General features: G+C 37.3%; 8 protein-coding genes across 8 annotated transcripts; 4 read left to right on the top strand and 4 right to left on the bottom strand.

Moving 5' to 3' along the window:
- Positions 1–679: 679 nt before the first annotated feature.
- On the bottom strand, positions 680–1,200 carry B0P05DRAFT_543182 (ESSS subunit of NADH:ubiquinone oxidoreductase). The gene is made up of 3 exons (XM_051578404.1): positions 1,074–1,200; positions 930–1,027; positions 680–886 (listed from the first exon to the last, which is right to left on the bottom strand). The coding sequence occupies exons 1-3, from the start codon at positions 1,191–1,193 to the stop codon at positions 805–807; spliced, it is 300 nt and encodes a 99-aa protein (XP_051434708.1). The 5' UTR covers positions 1,194–1,200; the 3' UTR covers positions 680–804.
- Positions 1,201–1,443: 243 nt separating this feature from the next.
- On the top strand, positions 1,444–2,409 carry B0P05DRAFT_470689 (S-adenosyl-L-methionine-dependent methyltransferase; the record flags this gene model as incomplete). The annotated part of the gene is made up of 3 exons (XM_051574575.1): positions 1,444–1,695; positions 1,737–2,049; positions 2,099–2,409. 3 exons carry the CDS (start codon positions 1,444–1,446, stop codon positions 2,407–2,409), a joined length of 876 nt encoding a protein of 291 aa, XP_051434707.1.
- Positions 2,410–3,356: 947 nt separating this feature from the next.
- On the top strand, positions 3,357–3,557 carry B0P05DRAFT_470499 (60S ribosomal protein L39; the record flags this gene model as incomplete). Its single annotated transcript, XM_051574559.1, has 2 exons — positions 3,357–3,460; positions 3,509–3,557. Coding segments are annotated over 2 exons (153 nt in total), but the record flags the coding sequence as incomplete, so codon positions are not given.
- A 132-nt stretch (positions 3,558–3,689) lies between these two features.
- B0P05DRAFT_614908 (uncharacterized protein) lies at positions 3,690–4,543 on the top strand (the record flags this gene model as incomplete). Its single annotated transcript, XM_051583406.1, has 3 exons — positions 3,690–3,983; positions 4,032–4,099; positions 4,143–4,543. Exons 1-3 carry the CDS (start codon positions 3,811–3,813, stop codon positions 4,541–4,543), a joined length of 642 nt encoding a protein of 213 aa, XP_051434705.1. The 5' UTR covers positions 3,690–3,810.
- A 36-nt stretch (positions 4,544–4,579) lies between these two features.
- B0P05DRAFT_543171 (uncharacterized protein) lies at positions 4,580–5,905 on the top strand. The gene is made up of 2 exons (XM_051578403.1): positions 4,580–5,343; positions 5,392–5,905. Exons 1-2 carry the CDS (start codon positions 4,603–4,605, stop codon positions 5,890–5,892), a joined length of 1,242 nt encoding a protein of 413 aa, XP_051434704.1. The 5' UTR covers positions 4,580–4,602; the 3' UTR covers positions 5,893–5,905.
- Positions 5,906–5,943: 38 nt separating this feature from the next.
- On the bottom strand, positions 5,944–7,360 carry B0P05DRAFT_579519 (uncharacterized protein; the record flags this gene model as incomplete). Its single annotated transcript, XM_051581937.1, has 3 exons — positions 5,944–6,510; positions 6,569–6,913; positions 6,989–7,360. The coding sequence occupies 3 exons, from the start codon at positions 7,358–7,360 to the stop codon at positions 5,944–5,946; spliced, it is 1,284 nt and encodes a 427-aa protein (XP_051434703.1).
- Positions 7,361–8,300: 940 nt separating this feature from the next.
- Positions 8,301–9,614, bottom strand: B0P05DRAFT_543168 (uncharacterized protein). The gene is made up of 5 exons (XM_051578402.1): positions 9,575–9,614; positions 9,392–9,517; positions 8,924–9,340; positions 8,587–8,874; positions 8,301–8,536 (listed from the first exon to the last, which is right to left on the bottom strand). Exons 2-5 carry the CDS (start codon positions 9,402–9,404, stop codon positions 8,412–8,414), a joined length of 843 nt encoding a protein of 280 aa, XP_051434702.1. The 5' UTR covers positions 9,405–9,517; positions 9,575–9,614; the 3' UTR covers positions 8,301–8,411.
- A 1,790-nt stretch (positions 9,615–11,404) lies between these two features.
- B0P05DRAFT_543164 (uncharacterized protein) lies at positions 11,405–12,314 on the bottom strand. The gene is made up of 3 exons (XM_051578401.1): positions 12,191–12,314; positions 12,029–12,142; positions 11,405–11,981 (listed from the first exon to the last, which is right to left on the bottom strand). The coding sequence occupies exons 1-3, from the start codon at positions 12,243–12,245 to the stop codon at positions 11,461–11,463; spliced, it is 690 nt and encodes a 229-aa protein (XP_051434701.1). The 5' UTR covers positions 12,246–12,314; the 3' UTR covers positions 11,405–11,460.
- Positions 12,315–13,261: the final 947 nt, after the last annotated feature.

The following is a 13,261-nucleotide window of genomic DNA, read 5'->3' as shown; positions in this document are numbered from 1 at the left end:
ACAGCTATCAGACAGAGAATGTGTACTATCTGTAGTGCTCATCTATTCATGCATTTGGGTAGATTGTCTCCTGTAAGAACAAAGGCCTGTTCTTATAGAGCGAGTGCTATTTGCTTTCTAGTGAATTGGTCTATTCAAGACTAGCTGCTTTGGAATTGAAGAGTGTAGCCACTCTTCAGTCTAAGGCTTAAGGTTAGCTCTTTTATAGATGGGCTATCAATTTGGCGACGTATTTCGATATGGAATCCTGATAGTGACAATTGACTGAGGCAAACCATAGGATGGGAATCAACAATTATATCATGTTGGTTATCCGTCTTGAAGGCAGCTTACTAATGAAGCTTTTTGTCTTTGAGATTTCCGGAGCTCTTGGACCAAGCGAGGTAAACTTTCTTTGGGACTTTTGTCAAAAAATCATGCCAGATTTGACAAGTGATAATTGACCTGGATTAGTTCTTCCACAAGGATGGGCAATGATGTTTAATGATATAGTTGAGTGCCTGGCACTTTTTTTTTTTTTGGGAACTCAATTGAAACTAGTTTAGGTCCTCGCCCTAGTTCCTGGTAACAAATACTTGAAAGTATTTGGCTAAAGTACTAGTTTCCTCTTTTTTTTATAACACAAATTATCAATAAACATAGTTTAAATGAAGCAATGATTGTTTTTTTCTGAATATGCGTGTCATTAAACATGAAAGGTTGTTCTTCAAACATTGGTTCGTAAAGCAATTTTATTCAAAAACTGGTTGAAATGCGTCTGTGATGTGCATGAGTGTATATAGGTGTCGATTAAATAATGAATATCTATGCAGTCTTGGTGTATTCAAGGCTGACACCCTTTTCCTTTAATGACTTTTCAGCTTCCTTCTTGGCCCAAGTGACAACACTATAGAAATATAAGTATAAATACACAACCATTATATTCTTACCTAGTATCAGGCTTGTAATATAAAGCAACAGCCATAATGAGAAAACCGCCACCCATACCGGCATAGTAAATGTTTTCCCAATCTTCCTTAACTCGGACCTATCGAATTCATTGAGTCCAAGATCGAATCTTTTATCTAAATTACCTTTTCATTGAAAAGGTATCCTCCAGGTTCATTGTAGGAAGCGGGGCCATGGCCACCACGACGAAGCATATTGGTGGGACGAGCAAGTCGAGTGGAGCGTGCAAGAACTTGAGCAATCATTAAAAGTGTAAGGAAGTTATCGAACTATTTCGTGAGCTCTTTTTTTTTTCTTTGCCCCTCCTCTTAGCAAATATGATGATGTCACAATCAATCTCATTGGTTAGGTATTGTTGGCTGAATTCAAAGGAGAAGCTGGATTTTGTATTCAGAGAATAAGCCAATGACAATACAGCATAAAAAATAGGAGTAGATCAAACAAATATATATGTATGCAATTATGCAAGTTTTTTTTATTAGTATTCTTAACATTATGGTTTCTACAAACATTACTAAAACTCATTGCGATATCTCATTTGAATGGAAAAAAGGTCGTTGTCTGGTAAAAGATCAAGATGTAGCCTATATCTTGCCAAATGATCAAAAAGAAGTCGAACGGTTGCACTTGAACCATCTCATGTTCAAAAACGTTCTCGGAGGACTCTACAAGTCGCCTATGCATGAGCAACTTCAAAAGGGTATTCGTGTGCTTGATATTGGTTGTGGTCCTGGCATGTGGACATTGGTAAGTACTTTTGAGTTTACACATTTTTTGACATAGAATAGGATATGGCTCGTTTATATCCCAACTCTGAATTTATTGGTGTTGATATGGCCAATGTGTTCTTGACTGAGGACATGCCTCCTAATGTCAAGTTTCAAATACTAAATGCTGGTACTGGACTGGACTATTTTGAAGACAATTCATTTAACTTTGTCTTTCAACGGTTTTTATTGATGGGATTCCCCGTTGAGCAGTACATTCGTTCAGTGCAAGAAATGAAGCGTATTTTGAAGCCCGGCGGATACATTGAAGTGATGGAATTGATCAATGAATACAGAAATGGTGGCCCTGCTCTCAAAAATATGGATGGGTGGAGTAAGTCTGTTTATGCATTCAACAAACACTGTTATTAAACTCATTTTAGTCAACCAAGCACTTGTTGCAAGAAACATGGATTCTTTTATTGCTGAGAAAATCTCTACTTTTTTCTTGGATGCCGAGTTTCGTGATATAGAGGATATCAATTACGATGTGCCTATTGGTCCCTGGGGTGGTGAATTAGGCAACATGTATTTAGGTGTTCAGCATTTGGCACTTCCAGCTGTTAAAGTCATGATCAATGAGTTGACTTCAGTCACCAATGAAGAATACGAAGCCAACCTTGAAGAGGCATTTAAAGAATTCAATACGCGTGAAATATCTACTCGGTTCAAATTAGTCTATGCACATAAATAAACTTTTTCAATCATCCAATCTCCTCATTAGTTTATGCAGTTATTAGGGTGCTAAAAGTGTCAAATTCAGAAATGAATCAGTTTAGGCAAATGACATCGTACTTTTTCATTACTAAGACGTATATGAATCTTTTTGGTGCTTTGTTTCAACCAATAATCCATTAAAAGAATAGACGAATAAACAGAATTATATTGCTACACAAAGGGGCTTGTACACACATAAATGCTCTAAATATCTACAAGCAGTGTTCAGTAACACCCATGGCACCTTTGGAGCCGATTTGGACAAAAAAAAAAAGGGATATGTCCAAAATGGTTAAAATATGCCTACGGTCCAAAGGGTACTGTTCATGAAAATCATCAAGCTGACAGCCCTTCGAGCTTCTTTTTGATGCTACAAGACAAAAAATAGAGCTATCGACAAGCTTAAATACTCAAACGTACGCAAGAGGCTCTAGTTTTTGGTGAATGTGCTTTTTGTTGATTGTACTATAAAAATGATGAGATAGGAGCAAAAAACCTCATAGATATCTTTGCCTATTTACTCGATATTTTACCAGAAAAGCTGCTGTGATATCTATACCAGCAGACTCAAGAGGCAAATGTCTACAACTTTTGTCACTACACCAAAGCCGAATGACTGTGTCATGTCAAAATAGCTTGAATTTTAAATATTGACCGGAGATTATTCCAGCCCGGACTTTCGCGTCTACCGGCACCTCAAAGAGAGGGAAGGAGGAGAATGGGGGTCTATATGGACAAGCAAAAAAGCTGACCATGTTCAAGTCCTTCCTACTCTCGCATATATAGCTTGTCGAAATGGTAAGTACATCAACGCATCGCAATTGTGCATAGATGGATGATATCCGATACAATAACCGATGGATGGATCATCATGCAACAAAGTTTATATAGTCATGATTTTTCTAATCTGTTTTTATGTAATAGCCTTCCCAAAAGTCTTTCATTACCAAGGTCAAGCTTGGCAAGGCCAAGAAGCAAAACCGTCCCTTGCCTCACTGGTTCCGTCTCAAGACTGACACCAAGATCCGGTAAGATATAAGATAAAGTGTATTTGTGATATTTATGTACGTTCATAGCTGGAACGCCAAGAGACGTAACTGGCGTCACACCAAGTTGAACATCTAAGTTATGTTCAACTTACTACTACTACAGCCTACTTCCTTGTACTTTTTTTAATGATGAAACTTTCAGTTGAAGAAATACAATAAATTGGGGCCACTGCCTAACGATTTCGTCAAGCAAAAAAAAAAAATGAGTGTTCTTTATTATGATATGCGGACTTTATGATGCAAGAAAATACTTTTTCGGGTTAAGATAAACTTGAACAGTCTAAAAATAATTCTCTTCTCTCTTCTTTTCCTTCTTGTTGACAGATACGATGGGCATTTTCAGGTTCTTGGAAAGCTTTGCGAGTATCTTTATCTTCTTTGCTATTATCCTTGAATTGTTTACATTATTGAGCAATACTTACAATAAACCATTTCTAAATGATTTATATATTGTTCGTTTAATTCAAAATAGTACAACCGACTTTATAGACTTAGGTTTATGGTAAATACAAGAATAGCATGAATTATTTTCTAAAGAAAACAAAAAAAGGAATGCCTGTAATGGTACAGCTAACCAAGTTCTTTCTTGTGATTATCCTCAGCCTGCTTTTGTCTGGAGTAAGTTAAGTAAGTGCGGAAATGAAAGCTAAATGTACTTTAGCCAATGCCACTGGACTCGATAAATTTACATCCGATACCTTTGATGGATATCCTCCTGTCTTTCTTGCAAATTTTATTATTTACTGGATTGGGTTTGGTTTAACCTTGCTTGCCTTTGTTTTTTCAGTTATGACACATAGCCATCGCTTCAAATATACTTCAGTAGCCATGATCACTTTTTTCGCCTTTGTGTTTATGCTGGTTGCCTTTTGTATTATGATTGTGATGGGTGCTCGTATTGCCAACACTGCTTTCAGTAATGATACTTCTAATTATAGTCATATTGGACCAGCAACTTGGATGACATTGGGTGCTATGGCTGGTTTATTATATGCAACTGTATATTATTGTTGTAGTTGTTTCTTTAGACCAAAAAATATGCCCAGATACAGCAGTATTTAGACTATTAAAAAATGCATATCCTCCCCTCTCTCTCTCTTTTTTTCTTTTTTGTGTTTATTATGAGTCAAGAATTTGACTTGGCTTCTTTAACAGATCAAGAAATACTTGGTTTGCTCGATCAAGAGGATCTACCTGAAGAACTTTATGCACTTATTACAGAATACCAGCATGCTTTAACAACCACCAACAAACAATCTTTTCCAGTAGGAGACAAGTGTGCTATCACATTTTCCTTTGAGAAATATGTCCTCTTACTGCCTGCTATTGTTCTAGACTACCAAGAAGATAACACAGTGATTCAAGTCATGATACTTACGCCGATAACAACCGACACAGTGCCTTGCCATGACTATTTTGGTGCTCAACAGACATGCAAAAGCAATACAACATCATGTCCTTATGAACAATCGCATGGCTACTCATTGTCTACTGAACTTGTTGTGCCATTTGAAGCACTTGGAACTGAAGATCCAGACACATTGACAGAGCAATTACAGTATGGCAAGCGTGTCTTGTGTAAAGAAAAGAATCAAGATATCTGGAAAATGGGAAACATTATTGATCAACTCTATGGCCCTCGCTGGCGTGTTCGACTGAAAGACAAAAAACGCATTCAGGTTGATATGGAGCACATTATGCCTGTAAAGAGTGTGTTGGATGATCAAAGCAGCGACTCAAGTGAAGAATGGAGTGAATCAGATCAAGAAGAAAGAGAGAAGCCCAATGATGAGTTTGGAGGTTGGCAAGCGCATTCTACTGGCTTTGCTGCAAAAATGATGGCGAAAATGGGATATGTTCAAGTAATCTTGTCTGCACTAAATATACATGCTCATGGTTGTTTTATTTAGGGGAAAGGACTAGGTGTAGATGGAAGTGGTCGAGTCAATCCAGTTCAAGTTCAACCATACACAATGGGAAAACCAAAGTTTCATGGAATAGACAATAGTCGTCCTGGACTAGGTCTACAGAATAAACCCAAACAGACAAAAAAGGAGGCCAAGAAAAAGCAACGAGATCAACCCATAGACATGTTTGGATTTATGAACACTTTGTTAGACCAGCAAAAGAAACCTGCGCCTGAATCCTCTGTAAAACCTATCAACTTGAAAGACACTCGACAAACAAATCAAACAATTGCTAAACTTCGAGCCAATGTAGAACAAGCACAAACAAACTATATTCATGCTGGAGAAGCTTATCGTAGGAATAAAGGATCACCCATGGAGAATCAATTTCGAACAAGACTTAAAGATGCAACTCATCAGTACGAAAATTTAAAGAAACAATTGGATCAACTAGAGACACAAGTAAAACGCACAAAAGAAAAGAAAGACATGTATACCTTTTAAAATAAAATAAAATCCTTCAAACATTAGATAGATATATTTATACAAAAGAACTTAAAGTTGGACTTCTTCACCAGCAACAAACACACGCTTCACTTGGATTTCTCCAGTAGAATCATCCAGAAAAACAAAATCAGCATCAGCACCAACATTAAGTGTACCTTTCTGTTTGTCAATACCTAACAGACGAGCTGGGTGCAAAGTAGCTGCTTCAATAGCCTCAACCAGAGGACAATTAGTAAACTTTTGAAAGTTACGAATACATTCATCAATGGTGATGGTACTGCCTGCCAATGTTTTTGTTCCCTTCACATAGGCACCACCCTTTTCATCCACTTCAACTTCGTTACCACCAAGAACATAGTCGCCTTTAGGGAGACCCATGGCAGATAGGGTATCGGTGACCAAAACAGCGCCTGAGGGATGGGAATAATAAGCAATACGAATTGAATTAGGATGAACATGAACACCGTCACAAATAAGACCATAGAATGGACGAGGATCAGGTTTAGAACGATCAGGGGAAGTGCTTGAAGGCTCAGGGTGACGTTTGGCTTTTTCAGGGATAGGTAAATCAGCAGCACCAAGGATACCAATGAGCCCAGGGTCACGATGATGAAACTAGACAGAAAAAAAAAAGAATATAAATCAAAAAAAGATAATAGTAATTTAAACTTACAGCTTGCATGGCATTAAACAAATGTGTAATGCTACTAGCACCTTTCGTCACTGCCTTTTCAGCATCTGCAATACCACAAGCAGAATGCCCCATAGCCACAGTAATGCCGCGTGAAACCAACTCAGGAATAGAGTCACAGATACCTTCAATTTCTGGTGCCATTGTAACAATACTAACGGCTTCACTTCCCTTCTTGAGCTCAGACCCATAAGCTTCATCAACATCTTTGATACCATTCTTTGCAGTTTTAAATACATTCTTGTCATGAGCACCCTTTTTTAATTCAGAAATAAAAGGTCCTTCAAGATGAGCACCAAGAATTTCAGCACCACCAAGAGCACTACCCTTTCGACGATTCAACAAAGGAAGTACCTTTATAGAAATATTAGAGGGATATCATTTTTATCTTTTGGTACATACCTTTTCATAAACTTCAGGCGGAGAGCTGACAACGGTAGGACAGAATGCCGTACAACCATATTTTAAAAGACCCTTTGCGACCTTATCAATGTTTTTCTTCAAGACTTCGACAGGCTCTTCACAGTCAGCGAAATCAATACCATAAGCACCGTTGATTTGTGTATCAATAAAACCAGGTGCTACTAAAAGACCCTTAGCATCAATGATTTCATCTGCATCACGACGTGCAGAAAAGAAAAGGTTTTGAGGGTGTATAATCTTGCCATTTTGGTACCAGAGATATGAGTCTTGTACAATTTCATGGTTCAATAAAAGTCTTGCGTTAATAATCTTATAGATCTTATCAGATGGCTGAATATTGGTGGATGGCATCTTGTGTTGAATAAAACTGAAAAAAAGGAAAAAAGAAAGAGAGAAAGGGAAATGGGACCCAACTTATTTAAACCAAAACAACTAGTGTGACCGGAGCGGACCTTGAACGCTTTTTCACAGGAAACAAAAGGCACACCTTAAGTAAGCCAAGGGTCCAAACAGCAATGAACGATTTAATTTTATTGGTGATTCTCATTATGTAAGGCAGAAAACTCCGTTCTTTTCCCTCTCCATTTCAACTCACGCTATTACGTGATACGTAATTTAAAGACTGGAAAAACTCAAGGGTCCAAAGAAAGACTACAAATAAAAAAAAGAAAGGGTCCTACCCTGAATTTTCCATTTTGGATCGGGGATATCATTCTGCAAGTCAAGTCCCTTTGTTAGTTTATTCGCTATGCATGTAAGCTATGGTTATCAAACTAAAAGCGTACATCTATGGCTTGATAATCTAAACGAATAGACTAAACAGTTTCTTGTTGTTCAAATTGCCGAATCGATGCTGACCATGAAAGTGCGCAAAATTATGACTTGGCTTATACAAACAATTGGTCACAACAAGTGCAACAAAACAGTACCAAAAAAAGTTTCATAGGTAAGAAATAAGTCTTATTGCTTATCATTATTTTTCAGCAAGGGGAACTTTCAAGAAAAATATACCGTCTTGTGTCACTTTGATTAACTAGGCCCTGGCAGCCTAGACAACGCTTGCTATTAAAAGGATTTGTCATGATTCAAACCAAAAACCCCGACTATAAAATCAGAATGGCTTCTTTAGAGAGCTGATTCAGGATTTGTTGTTCACTGATCAAAGCAAACAAATATGCTTTCTCCTTGTGATTAAGTATTTGTTTACATTTGAGATACAAAGTATAAATGCAGTAAAACCAAAGGTCAAAAATGTATACTATTTGGTGAATGTTTTCGTTTTAAATCAAAAGTTTCGTATATCTTATTAAGCATTGTTTATTTGTTAATCTCTTTTGCTTCACAAACAAACTGAGAAAAAGGGACGTGTGTCACTTAATAATCAAGCGCTCGTTTTCTAAATTCATTCATTTTTTTCTACACTGATTTCTTTAAGCACATTCAACATTTGATTTCTAACTTGATTCACTAGCTTGTTGATATCGTCTGAATCTTCTAATATGCTTTCAGTTGACACTCGAGGCAAGACTAAAAAAATAGTCTAAATATGTGTCTTCATAAACAATCGAAATACTCACTTTTAATCTTAATGTCACCATGACCAAATCTTTTTGATTTTGTATGGTAAATATCTTTGTAATTTGCAATGACGATAGGCACAATGGGTACTTTTGCTTGTGCTGCCATATAGAATGCACCCTTTTTAAAAGGCAGCAAATCAATTTCAGCACTGTTGCCTCTTGTACCTTCAGGAAAGATCCAAACACTGGTTTTTTTCTTGTGAATATCCTTTGCAGCATTCTTCGCTTCTTTGATTGCACTTTCACGATTTCCACGATCCAAGAAGACGGCCTTACTCAGCATCACTGTAGTTACATATTCAACTACATTTGTTATCTTTTATAGTATACTTACTGAACCATCCCAAAAATGGGTAATATTTGATGACTTTCTTGGCTACTACTGACGTACGTTTGGGGAAGACACGCGCCATATACATAATATCCATCATGGACTGATGATTGCAGACATAAACAACCTGTTCATCTTCGCTTGGTAAGTTTTCCTTGCCTTCTACAGTAGCTGTGATGCCCAAAAATGTTTTGCACAAGTAATACTCGACTCTGGCCACAGACCAATTAATTAAGTGTGCCTTACCAAAGAGAGGCAGTGTTAAAGAAGCAAGCACACCATAAAAAGCTGAAGCCATAATACAAATGACGGCTACTGCTTGTCTATACATAAATCCTCCTCTTTTTCTAAAAATGGCTTGAAACACAATCGAACCAACTAAAGCACTTAATGCCACTGGTAGCTTGTGTACAAGTCTGTCTGTAAATCATATTTTAAATAAAATTGAACTTAACATAAAAGTTTCTATACCTTTGTCAGTCATTTCTCATAGGTTAAAAATAATAAAGAGAAAAGAAAGAAAAAACTTAGTTTTCTGTTCTCATGTGAACAAGGAACAAGCCTGAGCGTGTGTAAATCAGGAATTCTGGAAGGTGGTTGTGTAACGTGCTAAAGACTAAATATGCTTTAATAATCACTAATGAGCTGTTTATGGTTTATCCGATTTATTATAGAAAAAAACTCGCACTTTAGCCATATACTTACAAGTATTTGTAACGGAGAGCTAGAACGAGCTCACAATATATATATGCAAAGTGTCAGGCACTCAACTATATCATTAAACATCATTGCCCATCCTTGTGGAAGAACTAATCCAGGTCAATTATCACTTGTCAAATCTGGCATGACTCCTTGACAAAAGTCCCAAAGAAAGTTTACCTCGCTTGGTCCAAGAGCTCCGGAAATCTCAAAGACAAAAAGCTTCATTAGTAAGCTGCCTTCAAGACGGATAACCAACATGATATAATTGTTGATTCCCATCCTATGGTTTGCCTCAGTCAATTGTCACTATCAGGATTCCATATCGAAATACGTCGCCAAATTGATAGCCCATCTATAAAAGAGCTAACCTTAAGCCTTAGACTGAAGAGTGGCTACACTCTTCAATTCCAAAGCAGCTAGTCTTGAATAGACCAATTCACTAGAAAGCAAATAGCACTCGCTCTATAAGAACAGGCCTTTGTTCTTACAGGAGACAATCTACCCAAATGCATGAATAGATGAGCACTACAGATAGTACACATTCTCTGTCTGATAGCTGTCCCTCCCCCCATAAAGAGAGAGAGTTTACCAAGAATAGACAATACTCAAACAAATAGCACTACTACCACCAGACTTAAACCTAGTCTATGTAAAAGAACGTTTCTCTACAATCATCAATTAGGTATCCGAAGGGTTTATGCTGATGAAGAGTCGAATGGACTATAAGCTACATCTCTCACTACCGCATTGACATATGTAACTATCTGAAAATTGAGCTTCTATTAAATTAAGAGACGCTCTCTTGCCAAATACTTGATTCAGGCGCTACTACCTCTTGCTTTGATCAATTGCATTAGCAACTAGTTATTTGCTGATGCAGCCCACATCAAAGTCTATGGATTTTCTCTACAAAATTAATGGATCAAAAAAGACGTCTAGGGCAGGGCAATCCCCTTCACCAAGAACGCTTAGTCTTGCTCTGAAGCCATTTCTTTGTTCTATTCATCAAGGTACGCTATGTCAAGGCTATATTTTGTTGAGCTGTCGACAGGCCAGATATCTAGCTTAAGCAGGCGACACATACTTGTTTGTTTATGACCAGGATAATTTGAATCGATTAGAGACTCACCTGTGTAATTACTCCAAGGTCTCTAATGTTATGTTCTCCAACATGAAGCCAATGCCCATTTTCTGAATAGTAATGCTATGAGCCTTGTTATGGCATATAATTCCAAACTTCCCTCAAATTGTCTGCTATTTTTAAGACATGCTGCTCAAAAAAGTTCTGGCACAGAACGAGAACTGTCTCTTGGTTATCGAGCCATGATTACTGACTTGTTGATGCTATCAAAGCTACAAGTCTGTTTGCAACTACTGTGTTCTCCATAAAAATGCAAACCACTTGATTTCTTATAATTTTTTTTGAATCTTCAACGAAGAGAGGATAAGGTAGAGCGCCTAAAAAAGGAGGGAAGCAAAAGACAGGATAAGATACATTCCTGGATAAAACTCACCCAGAATTATTACTATTACAATTTTCGAATAGAAGTGTGTCTGTTGATTGCATCTATAGCAATTGGCGTTTAATACATAAAGAGAGTCTTAACGATTAAATCAATGATTTGTTTGAAGTAATAAAATAGAGTGAACAATGTGTTTCCTCCCAAATAAATTAAATTGAACCAATAACGATAGCGTTCAGATTAAAAAAAGCTCATACTTCAACCAAAGTGCTTTGTTATCCTCAACGGATATGTTTTTCGTTACTTTACATAATTAAAATTAGATCTGAGTTCTTTTTATATTTATTTTACAATTTGATTTGTTACACTAAGGTTTTACAAAAATTTGCCTAACAAACCAGCCACTCCACTGCTATGTTGCTGCTGCTGTTGTTGTTGTCCACCGCTCAAACTACCCAAGATATTCATCACTTGACCAAGGCTGCCACCTGCACCACCACCAGATTGTTTTCCAGATTGTTGTGTCATGAACAACTTCATGGCCATCATAGCAGCAGATTGAAGCATTTCACTTTGGTTAGCACCACCAGCACTGCCACCTTGAGCTTTGAAAAGTTTCATAGCTTCACCCATAGCCAAACCAATCAACTCGTTTGATCCACCACTGTTGCCTCCGCCACCAGAGAACATCTTAAAGGCCTGCATGGCAGCTGCAGAACCCATATCCCGAGATGAAACATCACCAGTGGGCTGTCCGTTGTTTTCGTTGTAGACACGGTTGTGGGCTTGGGCAGCATTTTCGGCTTCACGCTCATCTACTTGTTGCTTATGGGGAGCGTTATCATCGTCATCACGGTCAACGATGTTGGAGAGGATAGAAGAAAAGAGACCTTCCTCTGCGAAATATGTCAACGGGCGAAATACATACAGCTAGGCTACTTACTATCATCATCATCGTCATCATCGTCATCTTGACGAGCGTGTTGTTTGGCAAGTCTAGCAGCTTGAGAGATATCAGGCTTTTGGTAGGCACCATAAGCTTGTTGAACATCACCACCTAAACATTTATGTTAGACGTGTTGTTTCTTACGTTTTGTTTATTTACCTTGATAAGAGGCAGCTTCACCACCTTGATACGAGTTAGCTTCACCGTAAGACATGTTTAGAATAAAATAGAAAAGAAAAAAAGAAAAAAGAGAAAATAAACTATTTCATGCCTTTTTTATTGCATTGCGAGGCATTGATGTAAGACTCGATGCTGGCGTATAAATCAAAATGCATCATATGGTGATACAACGCTATCTTTTTTTCCTTTATTTAACAAGTGCCCGAAATAAATATCAAAGTTTATTTCTTGTCTAGAATGAATGATTTTTTCGACTGCTGTTTACAGTTGGTCCGCTCTCAATATGAAGGCACGTATCTTATAGCTTTATTTAAATAGGCACTTGGTTTAAACAATTTTTGAATTGATTCTTTAAGTATTGAACTGTGTTTTCAAGATGATGCATGAAAACTTGATGAATAGTGTCAACAATTTGTTCCTGAAGCGTTTCAGTATCTGAAAACTTTTGACGCCTTCGTTATTATTACTATATCATTTTTCGCGTTATATCGTTGTTTTAATTTGCTATTTAGGATCTTTAAATCAACTTTAAAAGAAGTAAGAGAGATGGTGTCCTGCATAGTCAAGTGGGCACCACTCCTAAAACAAATAGTACATTAACTGTTTAAATTAGCATGTTACCATTTAAGTCGTAGGCGTGAGCCATAGAATAAAACTTTCCCAGGATTTGATAATAAAGTCCCATTCGGAACTGTCAATCTGTGAGTGAAATAAGCGAGGTTAGTTTTTAATCATAAACAGGACTTGCAACATAAGATAGATACAAAGGGAGATGTCGTCGTTGTTCAGTTTTAGCTTTTGATCATTCATCTTCTCTAATAATCTAACTTGCTTGTACATGTTGATCTAATTAGTGTCAAATGGATTTTTGACTTTATACGCTTTAAAGGAAGAGTCAAGTATTGGTCTGATGTGCGCCTATCCACTAATGTCGTATTTCCCGGACTTGTGTTTACTTCTTATTTGTCTCATTGTTAGTTTGTGAATAGTACTGATAGTTGGTAATTAAAGAATCGTACTTCAGACGAAGAGCGACAGCTTTACTCATGA

Source organism: Gilbertella persicaria, assembly GCF_025201335.1.
Source record: "Gilbertella persicaria strain CBS 190.32 chromosome Unknown B0P05scaffold_21, whole genome shotgun sequence".
NCBI lineage: Eukaryota > Fungi > Mucoromycota > Mucoromycetes > Mucorales > Choanephoraceae > Gilbertella > Gilbertella persicaria.
This window is presented reverse-complemented; position numbering and strand designations above follow the sequence as displayed.